The 27347-nt window shown below is 54.8% G+C and overlaps 8 protein-coding genes across 8 annotated transcripts in view; 4 read left to right on the forward strand and 4 right to left on the reverse strand.

Annotated features, from left to right (window-relative positions):
• Window positions 1-836: 836 nt before the first annotated feature.
• Window positions 837-8458, reverse strand: Mbre_Patched2 (patched like; the record flags this gene model as incomplete). Its single annotated transcript, XM_001745659.1, has 18 exons — window positions 837-1499; window positions 1619-1758; window positions 1866-1913; window positions 2006-2067; window positions 2184-2632; window positions 3055-3206; window positions 3321-3638; window positions 3717-3851; window positions 3964-4306; window positions 4440-4592; window positions 4697-5480; window positions 5723-5937; window positions 6032-6461; window positions 6566-6726; window positions 6860-7174; window positions 7526-7612; window positions 8052-8179; window positions 8278-8458. 18 exons carry the CDS (start codon window positions 8456-8458, stop codon window positions 1200-1202), a joined length of 4401 nt encoding a protein of 1466 aa, XP_001745711.1. The 3' UTR covers window positions 837-1199.
• Window positions 8459-9453: 995 nt separating this feature from the next.
• On the forward strand, window positions 9454-11242 carry MONBRDRAFT_36996 (uncharacterized protein). Its single transcript, XM_001745512.1, has 8 exons — window positions 9454-9661; window positions 9860-9967; window positions 10057-10121; window positions 10236-10342; window positions 10468-10556; window positions 10666-10741; window positions 10865-10938; window positions 11045-11242. Exons 1-8 carry the CDS (start codon window positions 9500-9502, stop codon window positions 11135-11137), a joined length of 774 nt encoding a protein of 257 aa, XP_001745564.1. The 5' UTR covers window positions 9454-9499; the 3' UTR covers window positions 11138-11242.
• Window positions 11243-11506: 264 nt separating this feature from the next.
• Window positions 11507-12437, forward strand: MONBRDRAFT_8057 (uncharacterized protein; the record flags this gene model as incomplete). The annotated part of the gene is made up of 2 exons (XM_001745513.1): window positions 11507-12145; window positions 12246-12437. The coding sequence occupies 2 exons, from the start codon at window positions 11507-11509 to the stop codon at window positions 12435-12437; spliced, it is 831 nt and encodes a 276-aa protein (XP_001745565.1).
• Window positions 12438-12708: 271 nt separating this feature from the next.
• On the reverse strand, window positions 12709-16242 carry MONBRDRAFT_32342 (uncharacterized protein; the record flags this gene model as incomplete). The annotated part of the gene is made up of 10 exons (XM_001745660.1): window positions 12709-12780; window positions 12896-13010; window positions 13109-13222; window positions 13348-13497; window positions 13604-13792; window positions 13890-13974; window positions 14115-14338; window positions 14508-14580; window positions 14703-14799; window positions 15862-16242. 10 exons carry the CDS (start codon window positions 16240-16242, stop codon window positions 12709-12711), a joined length of 1500 nt encoding a protein of 499 aa, XP_001745712.1.
• Window positions 16243-16784: 542 nt separating this feature from the next.
• Window positions 16785-17656, forward strand: MONBRDRAFT_36998 (uncharacterized protein; the record flags this gene model as incomplete). Its single annotated transcript, XM_001745514.1, has 2 exons — window positions 16785-17050; window positions 17215-17656. 2 exons carry the CDS (start codon window positions 16785-16787, stop codon window positions 17399-17401), a joined length of 453 nt encoding a protein of 150 aa, XP_001745566.1. The 3' UTR covers window positions 17402-17656.
• Window positions 17657-17733: 77 nt separating this feature from the next.
• Window positions 17734-19873, reverse strand: MONBRDRAFT_32344 (uncharacterized protein; the record flags this gene model as incomplete). The annotated part of the gene is made up of 6 exons (XM_001745661.1): window positions 17734-18327; window positions 18499-18673; window positions 18812-18967; window positions 19101-19200; window positions 19304-19514; window positions 19682-19873. The coding sequence occupies 6 exons, from the start codon at window positions 19871-19873 to the stop codon at window positions 17734-17736; spliced, it is 1428 nt and encodes a 475-aa protein (XP_001745713.1).
• An 858-nt stretch (window positions 19874-20731) lies between these two features.
• MONBRDRAFT_32345 (uncharacterized protein) lies at window positions 20732-25839 on the forward strand (the record flags this gene model as incomplete). Its single annotated transcript, XM_001745515.1, has 21 exons — window positions 20732-20806; window positions 20910-21158; window positions 21291-21659; window positions 21783-21900; window positions 22003-22073; window positions 22192-22266; window positions 22437-22550; window positions 22700-22817; window positions 23121-23185; window positions 23276-23435; window positions 23553-23667; window positions 23821-23903; window positions 23980-24082; window positions 24190-24323; window positions 24460-24572; window positions 24697-24785; window positions 24881-24959; window positions 25068-25149; window positions 25298-25383; window positions 25458-25543; window positions 25755-25839. The coding sequence occupies 21 exons, from the start codon at window positions 20732-20734 to the stop codon at window positions 25837-25839; spliced, it is 2469 nt and encodes an 822-aa protein (XP_001745567.1).
• An 834-nt stretch (window positions 25840-26673) lies between these two features.
• MONBRDRAFT_25277 (uncharacterized protein) overlaps window positions 26674-27347 on the reverse strand; it is a gene marked incomplete at both ends in the record, with an annotated part of 6770 nt that continues 6096 nt past the window's right edge. The window contains one exon of the mRNA XM_001745662.1: window positions 26674-26829. Within this exon, the coding sequence (XP_001745714.1) occupies window positions 26674-26829 (156 nt within the window). The remainder of the gene's footprint in view (window positions 26830-27347) is intronic.

The raw sequence follows: 27347 nt of genomic DNA on the forward strand, positions 1-27347 counted from the left end.
GCCGGGGGCCCAGTTCGCGAACGGGTGCGCGAGGATTTGCTATCCAGCGCAAAGATTGAAGAAGGGCGGTCGGTCGATCGAAGTTTTCAATCGCTACCATGTCAGGCTCCAGCACGTCTGGAGGCCGTCTTTGGGTTGCGAGGAAGCGCTTAGGTTTGAGGAAGCGTTTTGAGAGAGGTTTGAGAGACGTCCGTCGGAGCGGAGCGAAAGCTTTGGTGGTGTCTTGAGGTCAATTGAACCAGCTGCGGTCGGCAAGCATTCACAGTGACCAGACCAGGTGCACCGTTAGAATAGCTGTAGAGTCGCTCAATCCCGAGGATAGGGAAAGTCACAAGAGAGCAGAGCACACAGGAGAGCAAGGGGAAGACAGAATGGCAGAGGGCTTGACGTACCTGCGGTCGGCAAGCATTCACAGTGACCAGACCAGGTGCACCGTTAGAATAGCTGTAGAGTCGCTCAATCCCGAGGATAGGGAAAGTGCAACTCGTGCCCGACCGCAGGTGTCACAACAAAGGGAAACAACAGTAGCCACAAGCTTATTGCCCCAGGGCAGCTGCCCAGGCATCGTGGGGACCGCGTCACACGCGGTGTTTACTCATGTGACTGCCACGAGGAGGATCAAGCCCAGGGGGTCCAAAAGTAGGTGTCAATGTGTGAGGTCGTCGTAGCTATGGAATACCAATAGGAAGACCCATAGCGACCGATGCTGAGTGTGTGCGAAAGCAGTGGGAGTGTTCAAATGCGTGGAAGCACGGATTTGACGCTAACAGAGTACGGTTGGATTTAAACTTTGAACCAACCCAAGGTGTATGTAGCATGTACAAGTTTGCAAGTCTGTCTCACAGCTTCAATTAAAAACGATAAAAACCATCGCAGAATGGGCATAGCGTCACGCACTGGGATACCAGACAAACTCTCAGTCTTCCTCCCAAGCCCTCGCAGTCAAGATTCGTCACAAGAACGATTGCACAAAAAAAAATCCAAAAAAATTGTCAAAAAACCAGTCAGGAATAAGACTCACCCTGCCCTGTTTTTGAAAGCGTTTCTTGACCGGCCCATCCCATCAGCCTTTTTCAAGGGGGGTGGCACAACCAAGGCCCAAGTCACATGGGCATGCCATACTACAGACTTCTGAGATGACAAATCCAAACAGGCCAGAAAAAAGGAAAACAAAAAACAAAAACAAAAAAAGAAGGCTCTTATGTCATGTGGACGGAGAAGCGGCGGGACATGACAATGTCGGCGCTGGCATCAACTTCCTCAGCACCATGCTCGTTGGAAGAGTCACCTTGTGGTTCCCAGGCAGACATGGGGGCCACAGATGTCATTTGTCGTGCTGACGTTGCCATAGTAAAGTCATTCTTAGACTCCACTCCGCTGGCATAGTCCTCATCAAGATACTGGTTCACGTTCACGCCGCCGGGACCGACAAGGCTGAGCAAGACCGGAAGCAGGAACACGGCATTCAAGACGCTGACAACAAGCGTGCAAAAGAACATCTGCAATGCAAACAAATTTTAGGTGAGCGGCCCGAGTTTGGCCGCAGAGCTACACACCCTTGCCTATTATTCTCCCCACTCCGCATTCATTCCGCCAGAATGGTGTCGTTGCTACGCACCCCAAAAAAGTATGTGACAATAAAGGGCACGTCGTTGCCAGCAATAAAGCACACCGCCAGAATGGAAGAGACAAAGCCATGAAACACCGCTGGACCCATCCATGCCAACGAGGCCTTGGCTCGTTCAAGTCGAGATTCCTCTGTGATAGCAAACGTTTTCGGCATGAGCTGGAAATTCAACATCAACGTCTCTGAAATGCGGATAGATAGGCGCACAGGGATATGGGCGACAGAGAGATCCACACACCGTTGGTCGCTTTAAACTGATGTGCAATATGCGCTGTAAATTCCACGGCTACAATTCACATCCAGTTCATAATGCCATGACAGGTTGCTTTGAGACCAGCGGGGAATGTGCTGCGCTGAACATGACATGCGTCCACTCACCCATGGCAATGGCGATGCACAAATTGACCAAGCTAAAGGCATTATGTTTGACGCCCCACACCCTACGTAGGGCACAATGGGAGCAAAACAGGAGCTCTGATCAGATGAACAACTGGCTTGCTTGGTGGCGAGATGTAGGAGAGCCAATTGGCGAGTGGCGTGTCAAAACCAGACTCACGTCATAAGAGACAACACCTCCACTTGGATGAAGAAGACGAGCAAAGTGACGAGCAAGCCCGTCGAAGGGCTAAATGAGAAGATGGACGATGCCACAAAGACGCCCACGAGGCACAAGCCCGCAATCAGCAAGTAGTCGTCGATACTGTGTAGATACTGGTCCCATACGGTAAATACGTAGGATGAGACAAAGGCTTCATAGTCCTCGTCCGACGGGTTGGCGGTACGATAGGCTCGCGACACTTCGTCCACACGCTCGCGAGTGTCACGAATCGTATCCAGAAAATCATCCGTGTCACGCAGATTGGGGAGATACACGACGCCCCGCGTGGCCTTGAGAACGGTGTAGGGGCTTGAGCCTGCTGCGGCCGGGCTGTCAAAAGCCCCGACGAGGGTCAAACAGTCGACCTCTGCGTCTGTTCGATTGTCAGCACAGACCAGATTGCTAAGCTGTGTCACACCAGCTGCACCCAGCCAAGCCGAGACAGCCGAGTAAAAGGCAGTGTGGTCCGCCATGGTAGCGCTGTTCATGCACATCAACCCATCCCGAACAAAAAGCCGAGGGGTGAGCGTGCGCGTGATGCGTGTGCAAGCAGGCGCGTAAGTGGGGGGCAGGGTCAGCAACAGGGCGAGGCCTAGACATACGTTCCGTAGGTGTTGTTCAAGTCATGCAGCCAAAACGAAGCCGAAATTTTAGGCACTTGCTGCACATATGGGCTCGCTTCCAATGATGCTACCGTATCGAAAATGGCCTGTCCCAAAAGCGCACATTCTCCGAGCCATGAGAATCCCTGGGAAAACGCTCATCTAGCCGCGCTGGCAGGCACATAACAACCAAAGCCACCAACAGCTTATAACAGAGGACCACCAACCTGTTGCGCGTTGGGAAAATCGCTCGAAACAATGACGAGGTCGCCCTTGAACATGAGGAAATCGTCTTCCAAGACAACGCTAAAGTCGTTGATGGAAGTGCCCTCGGCTGTGAGCTCCGACACCCGCAAGCCTTGCTGAACATCCGTTGCGGCTGTGGGAACAAGCAGAACCATGAGCCACCGGGGTAGGTGTACGGTGCAACAGGGTCGCACACGCGAGCAGGGGATGCTTCATCCAGAAGCATCGAGGTGGCGGATGCACTGACCGTGCCAGATCGATACAGCTGGCCACGCCAAGAACGCGATCAAAATACAGATCCGGCCAGGATTGGAAAGGATGATAGGAACAAGGTACTTGTTGAAGAGCTGCTCCACAAATCCTGGTTGCAGCGCCTTGTCCTGGTTGTGGCAGGGTCTGATGCAGGTTTCCGCACGATCGGCCAAAACACGATACGCATCCCAGACCAGGACAGGTAGGAAGAGCGTAAAGAGCGCGATAAAGTTGAAAATGACTGCAATGACGAGTTGATAGCAAAACACCTCCACCACTTCCACCCGCGTGGCCGAGGCCACCATGAACGCAACTAAAAGCCACCATCGACGTGCGTGAGTTGCATATTGCTGGCAGAGGCCAAAGCGGGATTCAAGGCAAGGGCACGCACCAAAGTTGATGAGGGTAGTAAAGGCGATGCTCGGTCCCGCTTCACCCATGGCACGGGCGACAACCGCACCCACGGAAGCTGTTTGACGGACTTCCCGCGCATATGCATGTGCAAGCACAAACATGTCATCGACTCCTGCCAAAGGGAAGACAAAGGGGGGGGATAAGATTGATGAACAGCCAAAACAGAGCCAAGCACAGACCACAGACCACAGACAAAGGGGCGCAGACGAGTCGATGCGACATACCAATACCCACGGACATGAATGGGACCACGGCCAGGGACAACGGGTTAAAGTCGAGACCAATAAATACGCTAAAGCCCAGTCCAGCAGCTGTGCCCAGGGCAATGACAATGACACCCCAGATGCCAAGGAATACATGCGTGTACACCGCGCTATAGATGCTGACCATTGACAGCGCCGCCCAAAAGGCCACCACAACAGCGGCCCCCACCACCAGAGCCGTGTCAATGTGCGATGCATCCTCAATCGTATCATCGACGGATCGCTCTGTCAGGTACAGAAAGTTGTCCGAGCTGAAGTTGCTGTCGGCGGCAAAGGCCGTGCCACTAGCGCCCTGGTACAGTGCCTACGTGGTCAGCGCGCAATGCCCAGAGGCCCACCGATGAGTTGGGATGGAAGGAGTCGGGCACGTCAGGACAATCGTGCCCACACTTTGGGTTCAACTATGAGACAGCACAGATGCATCCATCTGAACTGACCTCATAGTACTCGCCCACGGCCGCTTCGTGAGTCAAGTGCATGTGCAAGCGATCAGCACTAGTCGTGTTGACCCCGAAATTGTCATTGATCAGGCGCTCAAACATGGGATGGTCCTCATTGTAGGTCAGGCACACGCTGCGCATGGCTCCAATCTGGTGTGCCAGGGGGATGCGATGCAACCAAGGAGCACATGCAAATTATGAGCGAGTATTAATAGCATCACAAGCAAGACAAGCGGGCACGGGCGACCACGCACCTGATCAAAAGTGCCGTTGACGGTCGCCGTCGGCAGGTCGCCATAAATCAAGGGCGGAGGAACCTTGCTGGAGGCCCAGGTGAGGAGGCAGGCTTTGATTGTGTCTCCTGAATAGTCTGACTCTGTGTTGCCTTGCAAACACATGTCTACGGTCACATCAGGGTTGCTTGTAAAGAGGATGGCGTCTGAGATGGCTTGGCGCACGGCCGTGTCCGACAGTTCTTGGTAGCTAGGGCGCTGAGAGAAGCCGTAGTTGCCAAAGCGCGTGATGATGGCACGCATCTGGCCGTCGAGTTGCGCGGCTGTGCCCACTGCAACCTGTACCAACCCCATTACGGTGGCAGCAAAGATCTGACCCTCAGTTGTGCCCAGAAAGGTCGTGCCTGCACCCGAGGCGAGGAGGATAACCGTGCCATCCGTGTCTCGATAAAAAGAATTGGGCGAGGCCACAAAGGCGGTAAAGGCATCCGTTTGCGCTGCGGCCGTGCTGCTGCCTGAAGCCAAGGCCGAAGCATAAGCGGACTCAGCTGCTGCCATGGCAGCCAAGTTGTCTCCCAAATACCAGACCTGACCGGCCGTGCCCTGGTAGTAGACGGCCTGTTTTGCTGGGTTAGTGACCATAGTTGCGTAGCAGTTGCTAGCGGTGACAAAGTCCTCAAAGTAGCTGGCTTCGTAAAAGAGCTTGACGGCTGGGCCCACAGCCTGAAGAAGGCGTAGATTGTAGGGATAGTCAAAGGCGCCCTCCGCAAATGGGTCCAAGGGTGTTAGGCGGTTGCAGGGAAACCTGTGAAGCCGCCCGATGGGCCGAGAGGGCATGAAGAAAGCTGCATGAGTATGTAAAGCCTTGACTTTTTTTTGGGGCCCGAAGGGAGGGGTGTGTGTGTGTGTGTGTGTGGAAGTTTTTTCATTTGCAGCTGAGAAGTGAAAAGGGAGGGGATGCGCCCTTGACTCATAGCGCCATCTTCTGCTGGCGTGGCGCTCAAGCCAGTGGATAGTGCAAGCCGTGGATGGGTGGGCGGCACTAACCGATCCACGCCCCAAAGGCGAGGTAAAGTTCGGAGGGTATGGTTCGCTGTCATAATGTCAAAATCCAAAGTACCAGCGGCCAATCGCTCCTTGGTGATGGCATCAACCAGAGCTGGGATGGCTTCGTTTGTGATTTTGACCATGTACTCGTACGCCTTGACCACAGCGTCGGAGGCCGATTGGATCTCAGAATAGGTGTCATTGGTGAAGCTCGTCTGCATAGTGCCCGACACATCGCGTGAGCAAAGGGGTGAGGCGTCGTCAATGCGCAGCAAGGTAGAGGAAGTGAAACGATGGCCAATACTCTACCGTTTCGGAAAAATAGGTGGCATACGCTTCACTCTCAATGGCCGAAGCGTTGGGTGGCTGGCCTTGTTGCGTAGGGTCTGTCAAGTATTGTTCTAGAATGTCTTCTCGAATGATGGCTAACGCCTGATAGTCATAGCTCTCGCCGTCGCGGGTGGCGGTGGCATTGACAATCAGGTACCACAGGAGGTCGGTTGCGGACATGTATTCGTGCTTGGCTGTCAAAAGGGTCTCCGCACTGGCATCCAGAGGGTCATCAAGCTGGTTCAGGACGGCGTAGGCGGCATCCAGACCTGCAATGGCATACTCCGTCGTGGTGATGGAGGGAAACTCAGTGCGCACTTCGGCAAGGGCGGCCGAGGAGGCTTCATAGTCGTCAATGACAAAGCCGCGCACAGTCTCGGCGAGATTGCTGATTCGGCCTTCCATGAACCTGAGACACAGCAAAGTGATTCAGCCGTGTGGAGTGAAATGACACAAGGAGGGAAGGAGGGGAAAAAAAAAAAAAAAGCGCCGAAAGCCTATGGCCAGACGTACTCGCCCGTGCAGGTCGCCAGGTTGGCGTAGGTCGCTGAGACGATGTGGCCATCAGCAAGGTAGTAGAATTGCTGAGCCGAAAACGCAGCAGTAACGGCAGCTGACATGACGTCGGCTCCCAGCACCACGGTCGAATTGACGGTGGCAATGGTGTTAAAGGCCTAGTGTGTGATACGACCCAGTTTTGATACGCACACCAGATGAGGTCAGCTGGCACGCAGGGCCGGCCTGCAAGGAGAAAGAATCGCAAAGAAGATGAAGAGAAACAGACTAGCATTCAACGAGCGAACGTACGGGCGTGCGGGTGGCGTCACCGGCATTGGTGTTGTAGGCATCCTCAAGTTCCGCCTGAGTGGCGTCTGGGTCCTGAATAAAGAGGCTCCACATGTCTGCGAGGCGAGCTTGGTCGAGCGAGTTGTCTTCGGCAAACGAAAGCGCAGCACCAAGGACGGCGGCCACGCCGACTTGACACGCGCCAGCACCCAAGAGCAGGTCGCTGAGTCCAGAGGCGGTGAAGACGGTGGTCACGGTGGACTGAAAAGCGGCTTCGCATTGGGCCAATGCTGCGGCACGAGTTGCGGTATACACGGCGTTGTCCGTCAAGCTTGCCTGCGAGGGAGGGGTTAAGAGCGCAGGGCATCATGAGGGCGCTTAGACCATGGGATCTGTGTATGCATGCGGGGTTCGGAGCACAGAGGCGAAAGAGGCGACGCTTGGGTACCGTTTCAGTAGAGGCCAAGACATCGTTGAGGGTAGATTGATAGACCAGGCCTGATGTGGCGTCTGGTTCATGCGAAAAGATGGAGGCAGCCTACAGCAGGGGCGCCAGGGGTCGAGGTCAAGGGTTGGGGCCCAAACAGACGAGGAAGGTGCGCCCTCGTGCAAAGATGCACCCTGTAGCCAGCCTTTGCGATACGAATGAATCTGAATGGGGTGCAAGTCAAACAATTTGACTCGTACCGTGTTCGGGAGAAAGGCATCGGGTACCTCTGGCCGTTCACAGAGGTCGACGGTGTGGACTTGTCGAGTCACATCGTCACCGTTGGCCTAACAATGGCAGCATCGGTTGCGTGAGGCTTTCAGCGTCTTGCCGAACGGACATCAGACAACGCGGTGCACACGAGAGTACATGAGAGGTGTGGTGTCGGAACGCACGTCAAGGAGGGTGATGTTGACAGTAATCTGATTGGGGCTGGCAGCGAGGGTGGAGCAAGCGCAATAGACTGATTCGGAAGCAAAGGGCTCGACTTCGCACGAGGACGGGAGGGCAGCGGCGACGTTGTCGAGGTCGGCACATTTCTCTGTCTCATCGAGCTTGAAAACTGGCGTCAAGCCGGCTTGAATACTCGCCAGGCTGAGCGTTTTTTTTTTGAAACACGGGTTGAGAAAAAGGGAGCCAAGGCAGACCAGGCCGGTGGTGAGCGCCAAGCCAAGCCAAGCCAAGCCGAGTTGTTGATGGCCGAGGAGCCAGCGTGACAGGTCTCACGTACGAGGTTTGGGTGGCGACGTTGCCCGAGTCTGAGGTGTGAATGGTGGCTTGCTGACGGGCCAGCCCACCAAAATATCCGTTGTTGATGGAGAGTTCCGTCTTGAGCTTGTCATTATTGTGAGTGTCTATTCACGGTTCGGGGTGGCAGAGAGCGCCGCGGATGGCAGAATGAGCAGCCGCACGCGAGCGGGAGTGGACGGGGCGGAGAAAGATCCAAACATACACAATTCTTCAAGGTCAGATTGTGTCTCGATAAAGTCGGTGCCGTAAATCATGCCGCCCATGAGGGCCGCACCGGCGACAAAGAGGATGGCTTGCACGAGCCGATTCCGAGCCGTGCAGCGACCCACATCCGCAAAGTACTTTGTCTGTGCCGCAAAGGCATGATCGATGGTGCTCGTCATGCTAGCGGGAGCTTGCGCCAGGCAACAGACTCGACTCGATGAAAACACGGGCCGCAGGCGCGCCGGGCAATGATCAAGCGCTCCACGGGGCGCGAACGTCGTCAAGTCGCTGAGGACCGCCCCCGTCCTCGTCGAAGAGTCCTATCAACAGCATACACCTTGACATGAGTCCAGCATCAAGTTGCCATGTACCTTCCCCTCACACCCTCACACCCTCACACCCTCAGCACCACACAGACAGGCACACAGACAGACAGAGTACACCCTGTACCCGGCACGAATGCGAGTCCCCCCCGCTGCCGCTCGTCGTCGCCACCGCTACCGTTCCAAACCGTTTTTGCCGTCTCCCCTCTTTCTCTCTCACACACAGACAGACTTACATTTAAAATTGTATGACAAAGTCGTCCCCACCCCTTGGGTATACGGGCATGCCATCGAACCCACACCTGTGGTAGCTCTTGTTGCTGTGAGTGTATTGGATGTGGTCACACAGGTGTGCATGTCGGGTCATACGTATCGGTGGCGTATCCAAACAGGATTGAGAAAAGTGGGCGGATCACGGATCACACACCCCGACCCGCTTCAGCGGCGCAGCGGGCGCATGTTTCACCCCCTTTTCTTTTGTTTGTTTGTTTGCGCGCCTCTGTGTGTGTGTGTGTTCGCGCGCTATGCTTCAATCGTCAAGAGGTACAGGTTCTGGCTCAAGCGTGCTTATGTACACCAGTGCATGCAGCGGTCCTCATTTGAGAACGCGCGTGTCGTTCGGACTGAACAATTTAAAGTTGAAGAACATTGTTAAATTTAGAGCACTGAATTATCAGCGTCTCAGGGTGGTGCATCAGCGTTGGCGCCAACAGTGACGACACATTGGGGGAAAATGCAGAAAGTTGAATAATATAAAGATATCATGAGCTTAAATACAAAAGAGTTTGTGAAGGAAAATGTAGAGATAATGAAGCTGTACCGAGAGCTGTCGCTCATTCTCCGCTTGTAACCTTTTGGAACGTGTGTGGCAGCGGCGACGGCATCAGACCGACAATCATGAGTGCACTGGCTCGATTTCAGGGACTGGCAACGCTGGTTACCGGTGGCGGCGCTGGGATTGGGGCTGCCATTGCCCAGCGCTTGGCCAGCGAGGGTGCCCGCGTTTGCGTTGTGGACCTGCATGCCGACACGGCAGCGGCCACGGCCAAGGCGCTCCAGGTGCGGCTACCGGATCGCGCTCCTTTTTTGTCCAGCCCTCTTTGGGATCGGCTGCATCCCTCCTGCCCCCTCGGCCTTGGAGCTTGTTTGGTGCTTTGTGTTGTGCATAGATGGATGGGGTTCCCTCCCCCCCGCTTTGAAGGATGACTCTCCGGGTTGCACCTGCCAACTGACCCCTGTACCGTTCCATTGCTTCAGGCGGCCGGCGTCGAGGCCGTGTCGGCACAGGTGGACATGTCGCAGCCCGATGGACCAGCCGCTGCCGTGCATGAGTGCGTACAAGCCTTTGGGCAACTGGATGTTCTGGTACGGACCCTATTCAGCATGTCGCCAAACCCGGAGCTGCTCTGTGACTTCGAGTGATGATTGATTCGACATGTCATGTGGGGTCACAGGTGAACAATGCCGCTGGCTTTCACTTTGAATCACTGGCCAACTCGACCGACGCCGACTGGGAGCGGTAGGCTCTTGACCCCTTTACGATGTCCTCCACTGTGCCAAGGGTCATTGTGATGCTGTTGCTAATGACTGGGATTGATGCGTTTGGTGTGCCTCCTTTGGTCGACTACATTAGCCTGTTTCGCCTCAATGTGATGGGCTACTCCAACGCAATCAAGGCGGCTCAGCCTCATCTTGAGGCAACCCAAGGCAGCGTTGTGAACCTGGCCTCGGTCAGCTCCTGTACGTTGCCCTTTTCTTGGCCATTGTTATGGTTGACCCGCCCTGACCCGCCTTGACCCATTGCACGCCCAGTCAGCTTGGATGCAACGACTCCTCACCCCTGCCTTTGTCCTGCGCTTGTGTAGTTGTGGCTCAGCCAGACATGTTTATTTACAATGCCACCAAGGGGGCCATTGCCCAGCTGACGCGCTGCTTGGCCTGGGATTTTGCTCCGGTGCGCTTGGCGTGCCAGTGTCGGAACGCATGCCTTGGGTGACATCAGCTATGCACCTCTCACGGCAACTCACTTGATCGTACGGGCTTCGCCTGGGTATGGTTGACAGAAGCAAGTCCGCGTAAATGCCGTCGCGCCTGGGGCCATTTTCACGCCCGCCTCGGTCCGCCACATGGAACGCCTGGGTAGGGCACCCTGCCGCACCACTCCATCCCTTTTACATCTCAGCCCTTGGCTGGCATTGGCTGGGTTATTGACGATAACTTTTTTTTCCCCCTTGACTTTTTCGCCACCCTTGATGTGAACAGGGATGACAATCGAGGAGGGCAAGAAGGATTTTAGCAGCGCTTCGCCCATGAACCGCATGGGCCAGCCCGAGGAGGTGCGGTTGCCCCTGGACTATATACTTGCACGCGCACACCAGCACCTTACGACTCACATGTGCATTGAATGATTGGATGACTGGTCTTGGGCCGTCCACTTTGCAGGTGGCCAGTGCAGTAGCTTTTTTGGCTTCCAAAGATGCCAGCTTCATTACAGGCGAGATCATTGTCATTGATGGTGGCGCCACCCTGGATTAAAGCCCCCAACTCAATCATTGAGTTGCTTCTGCGCCCGTCGCTCGTACTGACCGCAAGGGTCAACTCTCTTGTTGCGCCTTTCTTTGAAATCAAAATATCCGACGTAAACACACATGGTCACGGCGGATGCCATATCAATATCAAAGGTGAGCAAAACACAGCATCCGTGATGGCCAGCCCAAAGTTCATGCAGTCATCGCTCAGAAAGACCTCAGAGCCAGGCACCGAGGCTCTGGCCTTGGTCGCACAGAACCAGTGAGACAGATAGACCAAATCGACCAACGTGTTTCTGCCTTGAAAGTCAGTGACACTTTCTTCATTTTTTTTTCGTCACACACACGCACACACACACACACCTCGCTCAGTATCATGGCTTCGCGCACGCTGGCAGCAGCCGTGGCCTCGGCCAAAACGGCCATGCCTGTTCACTATGTATTTAGCTATGGTTCTAATGGGATGAAACAACTGCAGGCACGTGTTCATGCGGCTGTACCTCTTCCCAGTTGGCCAGCTTACGTGGCCAACTATACGCGCATCTTCTGCCTCCGCTCCCTGAACTGGGGCGGTTCAGTCGCGAGTATCTACCCAGCTCCGGACCATCGCGTGATGGGTTCACTGACCGCGCTGACACCTGAGCAACTGGAGCGCCTCGATGTGTTTGAAGCCGGCTACACTCGGGAACCCGTCATGGCGACCATCAGTGACCAGAGCGGCGAAGAACACCATGTTGCTGCCTCCGTCTATGTCGCCACCAACCCCGAGTGGCGTGGTCCGCCTAGTCCAGCCTACCTGACAGCCATTGCCAAAACATTACGGGAGCAGCATCCCGACTTTGACGGGCGCTTGCCCATTTGGGGTCTTGTTGAGGCCAAGTTGCGCGAAGTTGACGTGTATGTGCATCCGTCCAGCCACAAAGCACTGGAACTGCCTGCCTTTCTATACGAGCTTGGCACCTCATTAAAGCATCCCTGGATCATGCCCACGAGTTTGACTCCCCTGATGGACGCGGTAAGGCATGTGCCGGGGTCAAGAGGCTTTGCGGTGATTTTGTTTGCTTTGCCAGCTGGTCCCGACGCTCATTGCAATTACCCTCGTTACTGCTTGGTAGCTTGCAGCCGGCGGCTGTAGCTCAATGGCTGATCTCCAAGCCATGGGCAGCACAGGACGAGCCGCCATGTTGCGGTCCGTATTTGCGCACGCCGTGGCCAAGGGCAAGCACGCTCCCCTGGAGGAGACAGTAGAGGAGGCCATTCAACTCGTCGATGCATGGCTCGCGGATGCAACCAAGCCTGCAAATTAAGCTCGGGTGAGGGCGTACGCGGCTCGTAGCATGCCTTTTGCTCTGAGCCTTGACGTGGCTAGTTTGGCATCGGTTGAAAGGTTTGTAAGCTTGCAGATTAGGTTGACAAAAAAAGCAAATAAGTTTTACATGTGAATTGGAACTTGAATCTTGCCAAGCTCGCCTTTAATTCTCATCGCACACTCTACAAGGGCTACTCAACAACGATGTGGCTGGATCGTGCATCCAATCGAATCGTCTCAGCACCAGCGTTGCACATGGCATTTTGCAATTAGGCGAGGGCCAGTGCCTTCTTCTCCTCGAACAGCTTGATGGCGCGCTGCCAGACTGGGTTGCTATCCATCTACACCGCCATCCAGCAATGTAGCCCCCCCCACACACACAACGTGAGAGGTGAGCTTCAACATCCATGGGTTCAGGAGAAAGGACAAGTGAGAGAAAAGCATTCCGAAACGCACGTTCTTGAGCTCGCGAATCGAGGGAAGCAGATCATGGCAGTAGCGGTCCGAGGACTCCTTGGGCAAAAGCGTGGGCAGGTGATCAATGGTGATCACATCCACAGGGCCGCCCACCCTGAAGTTGGCAGAGTCATTAAAAGCGCAAAATGAGAAGCATGCTGCGGTCCATGGTGGGATGGATATCTCTGGCAAGATCGAGTACCAGGATCTTACTTGGGCTTGACTTGATAAGTGGGCTCGTCAAAGGTGGTGCTCTTGTTGGCAAAAGGGATGGGGTTGTGGGGGTTGGAGGTATCACAAGAAACGTCGCACACCACCGAGAGAGCGCTAAAATATCCACAAGGGTGGCAAAAGTGTGCGTGAGGAAGTGTTCAAGGCGTTTCGGGCACAGAAGAAAAGTAGAAGAAGAAAAAGGAGAAGGGAAAAATAAAAAAAAAAGAGATGGCACAAACCGATCCTCCTTCTCGAGCATGGCCTCGGTGATAAAGGGTGGGATGGGCTGTGAGAGGTAGATGCAGTTGACGAAAATGTCCACATCAAGCAGCTCGTTGAAAGGACCGCCGACCTTGGTCTCGGCCATGTCCCACCGCAGCACGTTGGCTCTGCATTGCATTCCGAGCCGAACAATGAGGCCTCGGATATCTTTAATGTCTACCAAACTGGTAGGGGCTGCAAAGTCGTGGCAGAACCATGGTTTCATTGGCTTACTCAGGAATGCCGGCACGAGTGGCAAAGTCACAGGCACCGTTGCCGCAACGACCAAGCGCGCCAATGACGAGAACACGGGGAAGGCGGCCATCATTCTTAGCCGCGGCAGCCTCGATTCGTGCGCGGCTGTACTTGAGGAGCTCATCCTCGTTGGGATAGGCCGACAAGGCACCGTAGGGCTTGTCACCCCTGGACCACGACGTGAGACGAGGGTGAGGTTTCTTGATGTGGTCTGGGTCACTGAGGGAGAGAGGGAGAAGGGAACAAGAGCAAGAGCGATACGAACTCGAGCTTGCGGTGGCACCAGACGTCCAAGGCGGAAAAGGATCCGGCGAATCCGGCCATGTAGCCAAATGCGGCAACGCGACGGCCTGGGAAGCAGAGCTCAGCACATGGTAAGCCGGCGCTCTTGGGGTTGTCGGGTTTCCAGCCACACGCATAGGCACAAACACAGCCCGGAAACAGCCACACAAATGTGGATACGGGGTGGGTACGGGAATAAAAGGCTCACCTTGGTCATTGGTGAGAAACTCCATGTCGAGAAGGCTGCCATTGCCGGCATGGAAGCGCTTGAGAAGATCCTTCCAGCCTCCCTGGTTCTTGTAGCAGTGACCAAAGTAGAGGTGGGTGTGCTCAAGAGGCGAGCCATCCTCGGGCAGCTCCTTCAGACCCACAATGATGGCATCCTTTGGAGCCGAGGGCCAGCTCTGGCTCTCAGCCAGTTGGCAGCCCACACTGGAAAGCACACATACACCACACGAATACACATTCAAAACAAAATCAAGTATCGTGATGAGGCTAGGCCGGGCACAATATCAATGACCTTGTTGACGAGAGCGCTGGGCGGGAAAAGACAGGCAATTCACAGGTTGACACGATTGCGGAGACAAAATGTTCAACGCACGCTTCATAGTCACTGTCCTCGTAGATGCGCTTGGTGCTGGCTTCAGGCGAGCGTTCAACGGTGATGGTGTAGCCTATGGAAGGTGGAGCGCCAGGGAAATGTGTACATTAGTTCATTAGGATGTGGCAGAAATGGAGAACACAGACACAAGGGATCGGGGCATATGTGTGTGCATGTGCGTGCGAGCGGGCACACCTTCGCCGAGAAGCTCCTTGCAGGCCTCGGGGGTGAGGGCCGTGCGGTGTTCGTTGGCCTTGACTTCACTGCGGAGCCAGAGATGCATGGTGTTGGTCTATGGGAACAAAGCACAGGGGCGACAGCGAAAGCCTGCACAATACACAGCAGTCGCACCACGGAGGAGGGTGCAGGGGCACAGGCAGATGGAAATGAGGCAGGATCGCAGAGCGAGAGGGTCCCTCCAAGACAACACAGCCGTCCATGGCCATCATTTGGGAGCATTCAAACTTGATCCAACAACACTGGCATTTGAGAGCCTGATTCCCACGACAAACTCGCGACCCACTGCCTTCCTCACCGCGACAGGGAGCGAGGCCAGAAAGGCAGAGAGGCAGAGAGCGAGGCAGCGAGGGCCACAACCTTGATAAAATGGTTGATCGCCCACATGCGCGCGCTCTCTTTCTCTCTCTCTCTCTCTAAATAACCTTGCTTGAAATACCAGAGACGTTGTGAAACATTATAAAGTATATTACTTATTTATCGTTTTCTTAGGCTTGTGAGACTTTGGCTTGGTCTAAAGGCTCTTTCTGTACATCAAAAGTATTTTGGGGTGCTCATCACACTGGCAAAAAGATCTGACAAACACAATTTTGCTGACAACGCAAAGGATCTATCTGACATCAAGAAGAGGGACATCATCATCATGATGTGAAGCTAAAGTAGTCAGGCCAATGACACACACACACACACACACACACGCACTACAACGTCGGGTGCACACATGTAACGTTGGCATAAGAGCAGTCGGCATGTGTGTGTGTGTGTGTGTGTGTGTGTGTGGAGCTATGGTGCAGTTGAACTGGGGGGAGGTGATCGGGTTGGCTGGCACTGCCTTGGGCAGGGGTGGTGGTGGTTTGCTTTGGAAGGTGCTGGAAGTGCCGGCTGAACTTGTCCTTTTGCACCGTTATTGGTCTGGATCAGTTGATGCTTCACTGACGTTGGGGGTCGTTTGAGATCCGACATTGACCGACGCCATTCTCGTCCAGCATGACCTCATCCGCAGCCACTTGCCCATCCCCCACGTCAGGTAGACGATGCCAGTCGCTGGTGTGCTGGTAAGAGGCGCGGTGCCATTCTGGACCGCGTCTCGTCCCACACGTCACTTATGTCCTCTTACAAGTAGAGTGCCGAGCGCTGGCAGTGGCATTTTTCTCAACCTAGCCGGTTCCCACTTCAGCACCAGCACCAGCACCAGCACCAGCACCAGCACCAGCACCAGCACCAGCACCAGCACCAGCACCAGCACCAGCACCAGCACCAGCACCAGCACCAGCACCAGCACCAGCACCAGCACCAGCACCAGCACCAGCACCAGCACCAGCACCAGCACCAGCACCAGCACCAGCACCAGCACCAGCACCAGCACCAGCACCAGCACCAGCACCAGCACCAGCACCAGCACCAGCACCAGCACCAGCACCAGCACCAGCACCAGCACCAGCACCAGCACCAGCACCAGCACCAGCACCAGCACCAGCACCAGCATCAGCACCAGCATCAGCACCAGCACTGACCCTTGGCCATCACCATGACTCTGCTCACCTCCATCAAGCTCTACCTTCCCAACAACGTCGTGCGTCGTCTGCCCTTTCGCGATGAGTTCCTCGATGTGGCCCATCTGCGCCATGCCATCGAGGCCATCGATGCCGATAGCACCCTGTCGGGCCACGTCTGGCATCTGACCTGGATCGGTACGTGCTCCAGCCTCCCAAATACCTTGAATTGGACTCCTCGGCGCGCTCGACGCTCGCTTCAACTTCTCGACTCGTCAACTCACACCACTACCGTGCCTGCCTCGTATGCTTGCAGATGAAGATCGTGACCGGGTCATCATTGGTGGTAGCGATGAACTGCAGGTGGCATATGACACCTTTGCTCGCGTCTTCCAGACCGACGTTGTCCGCTTCATCATCGTAGTGCCCGACGACGAGCGCGAGCGCCGCGCCCATCTCAACGAGGCCTTTGAATCAGCCTTCAGCTCGTTGGCTGGCCAAGCCCAAGAAGTGTTTGGCAATCTTGGGCCTTTTGGCGTGTTTGTTGATGGTCTGCGCCGCTGCCCGCGTACTCGTCGCTGCCCAGCCCAGTCTGCTGATGATAACTCCGAGCAGGAGGGAGGTGCTCGACGTTGCCGTCGTCGTTGCCAACGCCGCACTGCCGAGCGAGATGAGGAGCAACAGCGCCGTGGCTCTGCAGCTGCTCGAGCTGCGGCTGCGGAAGCTCGCCGACGCCTGCAGCAGCAGCAGCAGCAGCAGCAGCAGCAGCAACAGTACGCACAAGGTCAAGAACAACACCAACAACAAGAGCAGGTGCGTGCCGCTGCCGCGGCTGCCGAGAAGCTTGGCACCAGCACGCCCACTTCCGGGTCGACCGCGACCACCGCCAATGCAACGGGCGCCGACGCGTGGGACTTTGTGAATTTGTCCCCAACGCAAGAGTCTGCCGCAGATCAGATTCCACCACGTGCTACCAGCAAGACCGAGACCGAGGCCGGCCTACACCATGGCCACGAGGAGGAGGCTTATGCCACCCAACTGAGTGTGCTCCGCGAAATGGGCTTTCCCCAAGACAAGTCCACTTTGCTTGCTCTCCTCCATCGTCATCACGGCGTGATGGCGGGCGTCGTCGGCGAGCTTTTCGCCTCTTCCTTGTCTGAATAGTGTTCTGATCGCTCTGCCTACTTCGCCATCCGATCTCGATACTGTGCTACTTGTCTATTTGTCTTGTGCATGTTGATGCAGCATGATACCTTTCTTGCTGGTCGCGCTATTTGTATGATTTCCTCTCTTGTCCTCGACAACGGAGTTTTCGCAATACCGCTCTCGTTCGTTCCGTCGTTCGTAAATGAAATTCCCGGTCATGTTGCTGTGCATTGCTATATGTCGTTTCTGATATCGAATTGAAAGCTTGGCGCCAATCACGCATGTAATGCCAACGCCCTTTCAACTCTGGCCAAAGCCCTTACACACGTGACACCCAGTGTCTGCCGTGCTCAGCGGCGGTCATCATAGACACGCCGGGCCCGCTTGCGATACTCTTGTACAATGTCCGTGTCTTCGCCAAATAGGTATTCCTCAAACACCTGGCGCCGCGTCTTGGGGCGCAACCGATTGCGCGATGCGCTAGTGCCCGTCCAAGCATCCAGGGTGGCCTGCGGGATGTATGGCCCAACCTGCTCGTAGTCGGAATCAGCATAAGGGTCAGAACTTGCCGTAGGGGCCACATTCTCCTGGGAAGGTGCGGCTTCGGCCTCGGCATCAGCCTGCGCAGCCTCAACCTCGCGGCGTAGAATCTTCACCAAACGCTTGAGTCCCGCGCCAGTGTTGACAGAGACGGGCAGGAGGGATGTCTGGGCCGGCAAACGGCCATCAGCAACCAGTTTGTCAAACTCAGCCCGGAAGGTTGCCCACTTTTCTGCAGCGCCTGGCGTGTCCACCTTGTTGAAGCAGACAATGCAGCGCCGAGATCGGAGCCACTCGGCTGAATAGGCCTCGAGCTCTTGCAACAGGATTTGAAGATCACGTTCTGCCGTGGACCGGTGCTCCTTGTGGCTGAATCCATGCGCATCGACGACAAAGAGAAGCACCTATCCCCGTTGACGAGCAGGTCGCAGCGCACATGCATAAGGCGGGTGTGTGCCAGACAGGTGCAGGGCGCTGTGAGTAAACGCAGACACAACGCAGAGAGGAGAGAACAAAGGCGGCGCAGCAAGCGTTTGGGCACAGCACGCAACAACATGTCGGCCACTGAATCTCACATGAGTACGTTCGACGTGGCGTAAAAAGGCGTGGCCCATGCCTCGATTGAGAGCGGCACCCTCCACTAGGCCAGGGATATCAGCCACTGAAATTCGGCCAAAGTCGTCGTACTCCACCGTCCCAATATTGGGATGGAGAGTTGTAAAGGGGTACGAAGCAATGCGCGGCCGTGCCCTGTTCGCAATAATCATCGCCAGACAAATTTGATGGTGAGGGCCGTCGCAAACAGGCCTTGAACAGGTTGTTGCTCACGGATCCACTCATCGCATTGCTGTGAGATGGGTGTGTGAGGCACAAGTCTCGAGCACCGACCGGGAAATGGTGCGCAGCAGGCTGGATTTGCCGGCGTTGGGGAAGCCGACCAGGCCCACGTCAGCGATGGCTTTGAGTTCAAAAATGACGTGGTTACGATCGCCACGCAGGCCCGAGTACTGTGAATTGGTCTTGGGGCTGCCCCCGTCGCCGCCGCTGCGTGGAAGCCAACGTGCACAAAGCCATGAGATTCGGGGGTGATCGCCCGGTGAGTGGCAAGCAGTTGGCTTCTCAGCGGCAAGGTGGTTCACAGCTGCATTAGGGGTGGCCACGGGGGATGCCGACTGACCGGGCAAGAAGCGCTGTTTCGCCAGGCTGGGAGAGGTCTGCCAAGGGCTCGCCGTTGTCAAAGCAGACCAGCGTGCCGACGGGCACCTTGAGGATGGCATCTGCCAAATGCCGATTCAACCGTCATGAGATATTGAGCCTCGCACTACCACGGCGCGGCCGCCATCAAACCCTGGAGGACAGGTTTACCTCAATGTAACGCACCTTCACCCTTACGCTCAGCAGAGTGACGACTACCATTTTCGCCAGGCTCGGCTCGGCAGCGCTTCATATTTCGCAGGGCCTGGAGCGTAGTCACATTGGGGTCTGCCATGGCAAAGACGTCACCGCCTTGGCCGCCCATGGCACCATGGCGCGCGCTGCCCTGCCCGCCGGTGCCGCCGACCACATGCAGGCGGACGTGGTCCACAAAGCCCTAGCAGAGTTCAAAACATTTATCGTGAGCTTTGTACATGGGTGGGTTGGCTCTGTCTCGAGGCGTTTTGAACCAAGACCGGCAGGAACGTCGTCGGCGAGCAGTACACGCCCACCCATCTGCTTCCGAAAGAAACCGTCACATTCAGGCTGGATGTGGAGACTTACATGGGCTTTGTCGGAAAAGTCATCGTCAATGGTGTGTTCCACGGCTAATCGGTGGCTCAAGGATAACCAGCGCACAGGTTGGTGGGACTGGACGGTGAAAACATGGGAAATCAAAGCTTTGCACGGGTCTCTGGCCGTGGGAAAGATTGCTGGCCTCGCTCGCGCCACCTGCAGCAACCCGCGCAGGGCCATCGTGCAGGGAGGAGGCCAAACCTGCAACGGTCTGGCTGTTCAGTGGGAAAGAAAAACCGGAAGGTTCGAGGACCAACTCAAAGTTGAGACCCTGGTACTGATCAAAGTGCAGGTAGCACTTTGCTCATGCTTCACCAGCCAAATCCTGCTCCAGCGGTACCGTGAGCACGCGCTGTAGTGTCGGTCGTCGTGTACGAGCAGCACGCCGACAGAGCAGGGCGGGGTCACGCTGCCGAGGTGACAATAAAAGATGACAGTAAAAGATGACAATAATTGCATGATTGACTGGTTTCGCCTGCTGGATCTTGGCAGCGTTCTGACGTGGCATAAGCGAGAGAATGATTGTTCGTGTGGGAAAGACACAGAGACAGGGCTTGCTTGTAACCAAGACGAAAGGGATTTATAGTGGGTTTCAGAGATAGGAGAGCGTTTCAGCTTGGTTCAGAGAATAAGCCGAAAGACTCGCACATGTAAGCCACAACCATCTGACAACTGACAGGGCTTCTGAGAAGAATACGGAAAATACGAAAAAGATGCATGTCAACTTGATATATCAATGAACTGTAATGATAAGACAACGTCAGTTGTTGAAGAGAATTATGCAGCTTTTGCTGAAGAGAGGTTTAAGGTTGTGCCGGCTTTTATTTTTTTTTTTTCGGTTCATGTCAAGAACGGCAGCGGGTGCATCGGCAACGCGCTCGGTGTCTGAGCAGGCGCGGTGCCGCTGGCGATGCGCACGTTGAATCACCCTTCTATGGTCCTCTTTGCCTCTTGCTCTGGCTTCTTGGCCGGTCTAGGTTGTGCCTTGTTCTGAGCTGCAGTTTGAAAAGCCACTGTCCGTTTCGTGGTGCGCTCGTCATGGGTCGAGGCGGTGGCCATGGCTGGCTTCAGCTCATGGCCCTTCTCTTGACCGTGTTGATCAGCTGCAGCAAGGTGAATTGGAGCGTGTCGATGCTTGTTTGTATTCAGCGCCGTTGTTGCCTTTGTGCTAGTGCCTGGACTCGGCTCACTTGCCTGTTGTGTGTGAGATGGGCAGGCGGCGAGTTCGTCCAAGCAGCTACTGGGCAACCGGCTTTCCCCAAGGCTGGGCAGCGAGGCTGGGACCAACCAGCTGGATTACATTCTGTCTGCAACAAATTTTCAGCAGCGACATGTGCTTGCGCCCGATGCACCGGCCCACGTGTACGTGGTCACGGTTGACGGTCGCCTGCACGCCTTTGATCTCGCCACTGGCGAACGCATGTGGCACTATGACACGGGTCCCATCATCGAGGGCTCCGACCAGGTGCGGCTTCCCCCTTGCTTTGGCATGTTTTTTGCTGATTGCTGGCACTCTGCAGCGCGCGGCGCGCGTCGCACAGCGCACAGCACATGCCAAATCCCATCTCCATCCTGACCGAGTTGCCACTTCGTGCAGACCCCCGACGATGAGTCTATGGCCTTTGTTCCCGACGTGCTCAACGGTAACCTCTACACTGCCCGGCGCAACTCGCCTCTTCTTCAACGCCTTGATACTACTGTCAAAGATCTGGCAACCGACCATCCACGTAGCTTTTACACAGCCAACGGCACCGTCATCTTTCGCGGCAAAGCCTTCTCCTCCATGGTTCAACTGGAAGCTGACACTGGTCGCGTGTTGCGCAACTATGATCTTGAGGAAGCCCTGACCACCGAGACCTCACCAACTCTGGACGCAATTGAGACCCACGCCATCTTTGTGGGGCGGACGCGTTTTCAGCTGCTCATGAATGAAGCCCGCAGCAACCACCTCCGCCTTAACATGACGGTTCGCCTTCGCTCTTGCGCCAAACCGGCTAATCCCCACGCGTGCCGTGCACACCGCCCCGTTTTCTTGCACAAGTGAGCTGACCGGGCCACATCGATGCCACCTGATATGCATCCGGCTTAGTATGCCTCCCTGGTCCCATCGAGCCGCATTGCCTCGCCACAGCTCCTGGCGGCATATGGCATTCGCCAAAACGAGTGCGTGTTGGGGGACTACTTTCTTCGCATGGGCAAAGCCTCAGGTCGGTGTTTGCCAGACAAACTACCCCGCTGACGCCTTGGTTCTTGACATGTGCTGGCCCATTCCTCACCTGGTCCGTGGTTGCCATGCATCACTGTCACAGGCTGGGTGGCAAAATTCAGCTCACACGTTGTTGACGTCATGGTGGCCGACCCTGCCGGAGATCTCTATCGCGTAAGTGTGTTCAGAGCACATTGAGGCTTGCCCGACCAATACCTCAAAGCTGCTTGATAGGCACGGCAAGGCTTGAATCGGCTCACTGGTACGTACCTGTCCTCCGGCTGATCGGCAGGTCCCGGCGCAGCGCGAGGTCAGCGCCCACAGCGCCACCACTTCCCAGGACGATCATGGGGGTCAGATGGTACAGGTGTGTCGGCCATACTACTTGATAGTAGTTTTGCCATTGATCTGCTCTCTTTACGAAAGACATCGTTCCTTCACAGTGGTCCTTTTCCCCTGTGCCTTTATGATTCCTGCTTGCCCCTCCTCTGCCATACCGTGCTCATGACTCTCCTCTCTGATCCTTGATCGGTGTAGGTCAAGCAACTTCCCAATAAGGGTCTCGTATACGTGGTGCCCGTGGACATCATCGTGGGCGAACTTGAAAGAGACTTGAACGTGCATCAGAATGACCTCGCACCTTACGATCAGGTCCGTCTCAAACCTTGCAGGCTCTACTTCAAGGGAGGGGGAGCAAGGGATGTTTATTTGTTGTTATCTTTCTTATCTTTGTGATCCTGCCTTTTCTTTCATCTCTGACCCGATACGTGCGTCGCTGGTGTTGGTATGCTTTGGGGTAGGTCGTTCGCCACCCCGTCGACTGCACCGTATCGGGACACAGTGGCAGTGACATGCCATGGTGCCGAGCGCTTGGGTTGACAGCGGAATCGGATGCCACAGCCATCCTCCATTACACAGGTTCGCCAAGCCTTTCTATTCAACCAGGGGGAGAAAAAAAAAAAAAAAAGGAAAAAGAAGTGTTTTTTTTCGCTTGTGGATAGCATTGCTTGGTGTTGGTCCTTGTAGCATGTGTTTCAGTTCTTACTGGTCCTGCTTTTGGCTACTCATCCTTCTGAACAAACATCACAAAAATCACCTTGCCTCCAGGCGGCGAGACCTTGGACAACGAGTTGGCAAGCGAAACCTCCTCGCCGATCCCTCCTACCTCCTGGCAACTCATCCTAACGACCGCTGTTGTCAGCGCAACTGTTACATTGACAGTTCTCTTGATTACGCGGCACTTATCAAAGCCAGCGCCGCGTCCTCTGCTTGCCTCTGATTTTGAGGTCTGCTTGGTTGCTACTTGTTGTGTGCGCTTTGAAAGGACCCACCCTTGACCTAACCCTATTCCATCGGCCTGTCTGTCGGAACCGTAGCCGACGTCGTCTTCATCCTTGCATTCTACTACTCCGCCACTACCACCGTCATCATCATCAGTTCCCAGGCCAGATATTCAGCTTGAGCAGCAGCCCAGGCTTATTGAAGTGTCGGACATCATCCTGGGGCGTGGCAGTCACGGTACAATTGTCAGCAAAGGTTAGCGCTTCCCAAAGCTGCGGTTACAGCCCTGCACGTTTCAGCCTTGAATAACGATGCTCGAGGTTGAGATCGACGGTGCTTATGACAGGACGGGCCGCATGTTTTCTTGTGCAGGGCGTTTTCAGAGCCAAGACATTGCCGTCAAGCGTGTTTTGAAGCAGTATTATGATGCCGCTCAGCTTGAGGTGCAGATTTTACGAAACCACGATCGCCATGATAACGTCATTAGGTACGCGTTGGTACTCACCCACCTCTATTCAGTTAATCACGCCGTCGCCGTCTACAGGCCGGGCACGTCACGTTTTCATGCAGGTCCAAGGGCCTTTCATTTGTTTTTGCTCTTCATTTCAATTTTCCATTTTATTTTCTTCTCTTTTGGAAGGTACTTGTGCAAGGAAGAGGACAAAGACTTTCTTTACATTGCTCTTGAGCTCTGTGTTGGGACGCTCGTGCACTTTGTCGAAGGTAGGCGATGGAAACGGGCCTGGTCGCCTCGCAGCTGCCGCGGCGGCCACCCTCCGTCTCATCTTTCCGTTGACAGCGCACGAATCCATGAGATCTTGGAAGGGCATGGATCGACGAAATTTGGACACCGACGTCCTGCGTGGGCTTGAGTACTTGCATGGCAAGAATATCATTCATCGGTCCGTCTTGACCTGGATTTCGGTTGCGAGTTGCGGCTTCAGCATGTGCTGGCATAGCATGGCTCCCGTGACGTAATGCAGAGCTCAAAGTTTGCTCTCTTGGTCAGGGATTTGAAACCGCAAAACGTTTTGCTTCGAGAGCATGGTCAAGTCATCCGGGCCGTCATATCTGATTTTGGGCTTGGCAAGGTCATCTTGGACGATCGCTCTGTGTTCACTGCCACTGCTGTTGGCACGACCGGTGCGCTCTGCATCTGCATTTGCACTGAGCGCTGCTTTAATCATGTTTTTTTTTTTCTTCTTGGTGCTATAACAATTCCTTGTTTGGTCGCTCGCATGATCGCCTTACCCTGCGCACACCCGGGCCCGTGTTTCAGGGTGGGTGGCCCCGGAAGTACTGCTAAAGCGCGTCAGCTCCAAGGCCGTTGACGTCTTTGCCGCCGGCTGTGTGGTTCACTACCTTCATCACAACGCTCATCCCTTTGGCAAGGTCTGGCACTCACTTTGTTGCCTATTGACATCCTTACCACAGAGCCACACATTCAAACTTGTAGATGGCAGAGTCGTGCGCTGCCACTGTTGACGACCTGGTCTTGTTGCTCATCCCTGCTTAGGATGGTTATGAGCGCGAGGGTCGCATCCGTCACAACCAACCGCAGCCCCGCAAGTCCAAGGACAAGCTTTTGGATGATTTGATCAACAAGTGCGCCACTGATCTCTTAGTCTTCCTCATTCTCAAAACGACTTGAGCCTTTTTGAAATGTGCACATCTGACAAATCTTGTGTCTTGATCTGCAGAATGATTCAGCATGAATCTGCAGAGCGGCCAGACGTGAGCGAGGCCTTGCGCCATCCTTTTTTCTGGGATGATTCCAAGGTACCTGCAACTGCGAACCCTGCGAACCATGTGCAAGGTCGCCATCTGTGTCAGCTCACTGACGCCACCGTCCTTTCTTCGCTTTTTTTTTTGTTTCTGCGATTTCAGCGCCTTGCCTTTTTGGTGGAAGTCAGTGATCGGCTTGAAAAAGTGGCAAAGGACGACGACGTCATACAAGCTCTGGAGACCGGTGCACAGTCTGTAGTTGGCGCAGACTGGCGCGTACAGATGCGTGCGTAGCTTCTTTGTGTTTGCCAATTCCATCGCTTCGTCGCCTTTTCGTCTTCCAAGCATGTTGCATGTTCGACTTACCATCCATGCCGCCCTCCTTTCCACAGGCCAAGACTTATTACAAGACTTGCAACGGCGGCGCACCTATGATGGCAGTTCCGTCGTTGCGCTCATGCGCGCCATGCGCAATAAGGTTCGGCACTCTGTGCTTTGGGTGCTTGTCGAATGACGTTTGAACGCCCTCATTGTTGTTGCTTGACCTGCTAGCGTCATCACTACCAAGAAATGGCCCCAGAACTCCGCGAGTATTTGGGTGCCATCCCCTCGGGGTTTTTGCAGTTTTTTACCTCCCGGTGCGTCTGATGACCAGTCTGCCTGCGTGTGCGTGCGTGCGTGTGTGCGTGTGTGTGTGTGTGTGTGTGTGTGTGTGTGTGTGTGTGTGTGTGTGTGTGTGCTCGCCTTGACAAGGCGTTCTCCTTGCTGTCGTATTTGAATGGACCTTTGTTTTCAAGCCAAGGCAATAACTCGACCTTCCATGCTTTGCTGGCTTTGACTTTACTACAGCTTTCCTTTCCTGATTTGCCACGTCTACAACCGAGTGCGTGCATCCTCCCTGGCGGATGAGACACCGTTTCAAGAGTACCTGTGACATGGTCATACAGTGCATGGTGTGCGCACCGCGTGCGTTTCAACACCAATGCTTGCAGTCCTGCGAGACCTTTCTGGAGTGTGGAAGAAGCAACTTTGCCTTCCTCTAATCTGGAGCGATGCCTTCTTCAGTTTCAGTTCTGACGCATCATAGTTGGAATCTGATGATTGTTATAAATTTCAAAAGTAACTCGGCCAAGATGCCTTGCATACCCAAAAGAGTGAAAGTTCCCTCCCTGTGCTCGCCCTTGATAATAAACACCCAGTCATAGGCATGGATGTACACTAAATAAGAGTATTTGCTGTCGCGCACGGAGTAACTCACAGGAAACAAAATCAAACCGTGACAACATGTCTTTTGTCGGACAGGGAAGATGGTCGGCGCACAGCTGCGACAGAAATGGACAAATGCCCAATACACTCGTACTCCTACATGTGTCCAGATTTTATTGGCAATCTCGCCAGCGGCTAGATCAACTCGCATGCACGACCCTGGGAACTCGACCCGGTGGGATTCGTGTTGCTGAAGTCATCGCAGTCATCAAAGCAGGCGCCTTGATATAAATACTTGGCATTGTCGCAGGTGGTGCAAATGGCATCCGCGTCGGCCCGTAAAAGGCACTCGAAGCAGTTTGTGCCACATTGACACGAGGTGCCATTGGCTTGGCCATTAGTACACGGCACGCCGCTCACGCAAGTGCGACCAAACAGTGAGGTTCCGAGCGCCGCGGTGTCTACAAAAGCATCGCAGTCGTCATAGCATTGCCCGTTATGAAGATATTTGCGATTTTGGCACATCAGACATTCCTGTGTATCATTGCTGTAGACATCGCAGCTAAAGCAGTTGTCTGTGCATGTGCATGCCTCGCCGTTGGAGGCCAAGCTGCCAAATGAGCATTGATCCATAGTAATGGGCATAGTAGTCGTAGTAGTTGTAGTCGTAGTTGTAGTAGTTGTTGTGGTAGTCCCACTGCCAGTCACCGGAATGCACCTGCGCCCAAACAGCGATGTGCCACTTGGCGCGGTGCCTGGCGCTGAGCTGCAATCACTTGCACAGGTGCCGTCTGGAAGTAGATATCGAAAATTAGAGCACAGAGCGCAAGTACTTGCAGAACTGGAAATCTCGCAATAGAAACAGTCCTGCGAGCAACTGCAAGTTCCCGCATCTGGCTCTTCTATAAATTCGCCACCACTGCAAACTCGTACTGCTTCTGTTCTTGTCGTTGTCGTAGTGGTTGTCGTAGTGGTGTCAACAGCAGAAGTCGGCTCAACTGTCGATACAGAGGTCGAGGTGGAAGTAGAAGAAGAGGTAGAGGTGGAAGTAGAGGTGGAAGTAGAGGTAGAAGTAGAGGTGGAGATAGAGGTTGAGGTTGAGGTCGAGGTCGAGGTCGAAGTGGAGGTTGAGGTAGAGGTAAAGGTAAAAGTGGAGGTAGAGGTAAGGGTAGAGGTAGAGGTAGAGGTAGAGGTAGAGGTAGAGGTTGAGGTCGAGGTCGAGGTCGAAGTGGAGGT

Source organism: Monosiga brevicollis, genomic scaffold, assembly GCF_000002865.3.
Source record: "Monosiga brevicollis MX1 MONBRscaffold_9 genomic scaffold, whole genome shotgun sequence".
Classification (NCBI taxonomy): Eukaryota; class Choanoflagellata; order Craspedida; family Salpingoecidae; genus Monosiga; species Monosiga brevicollis.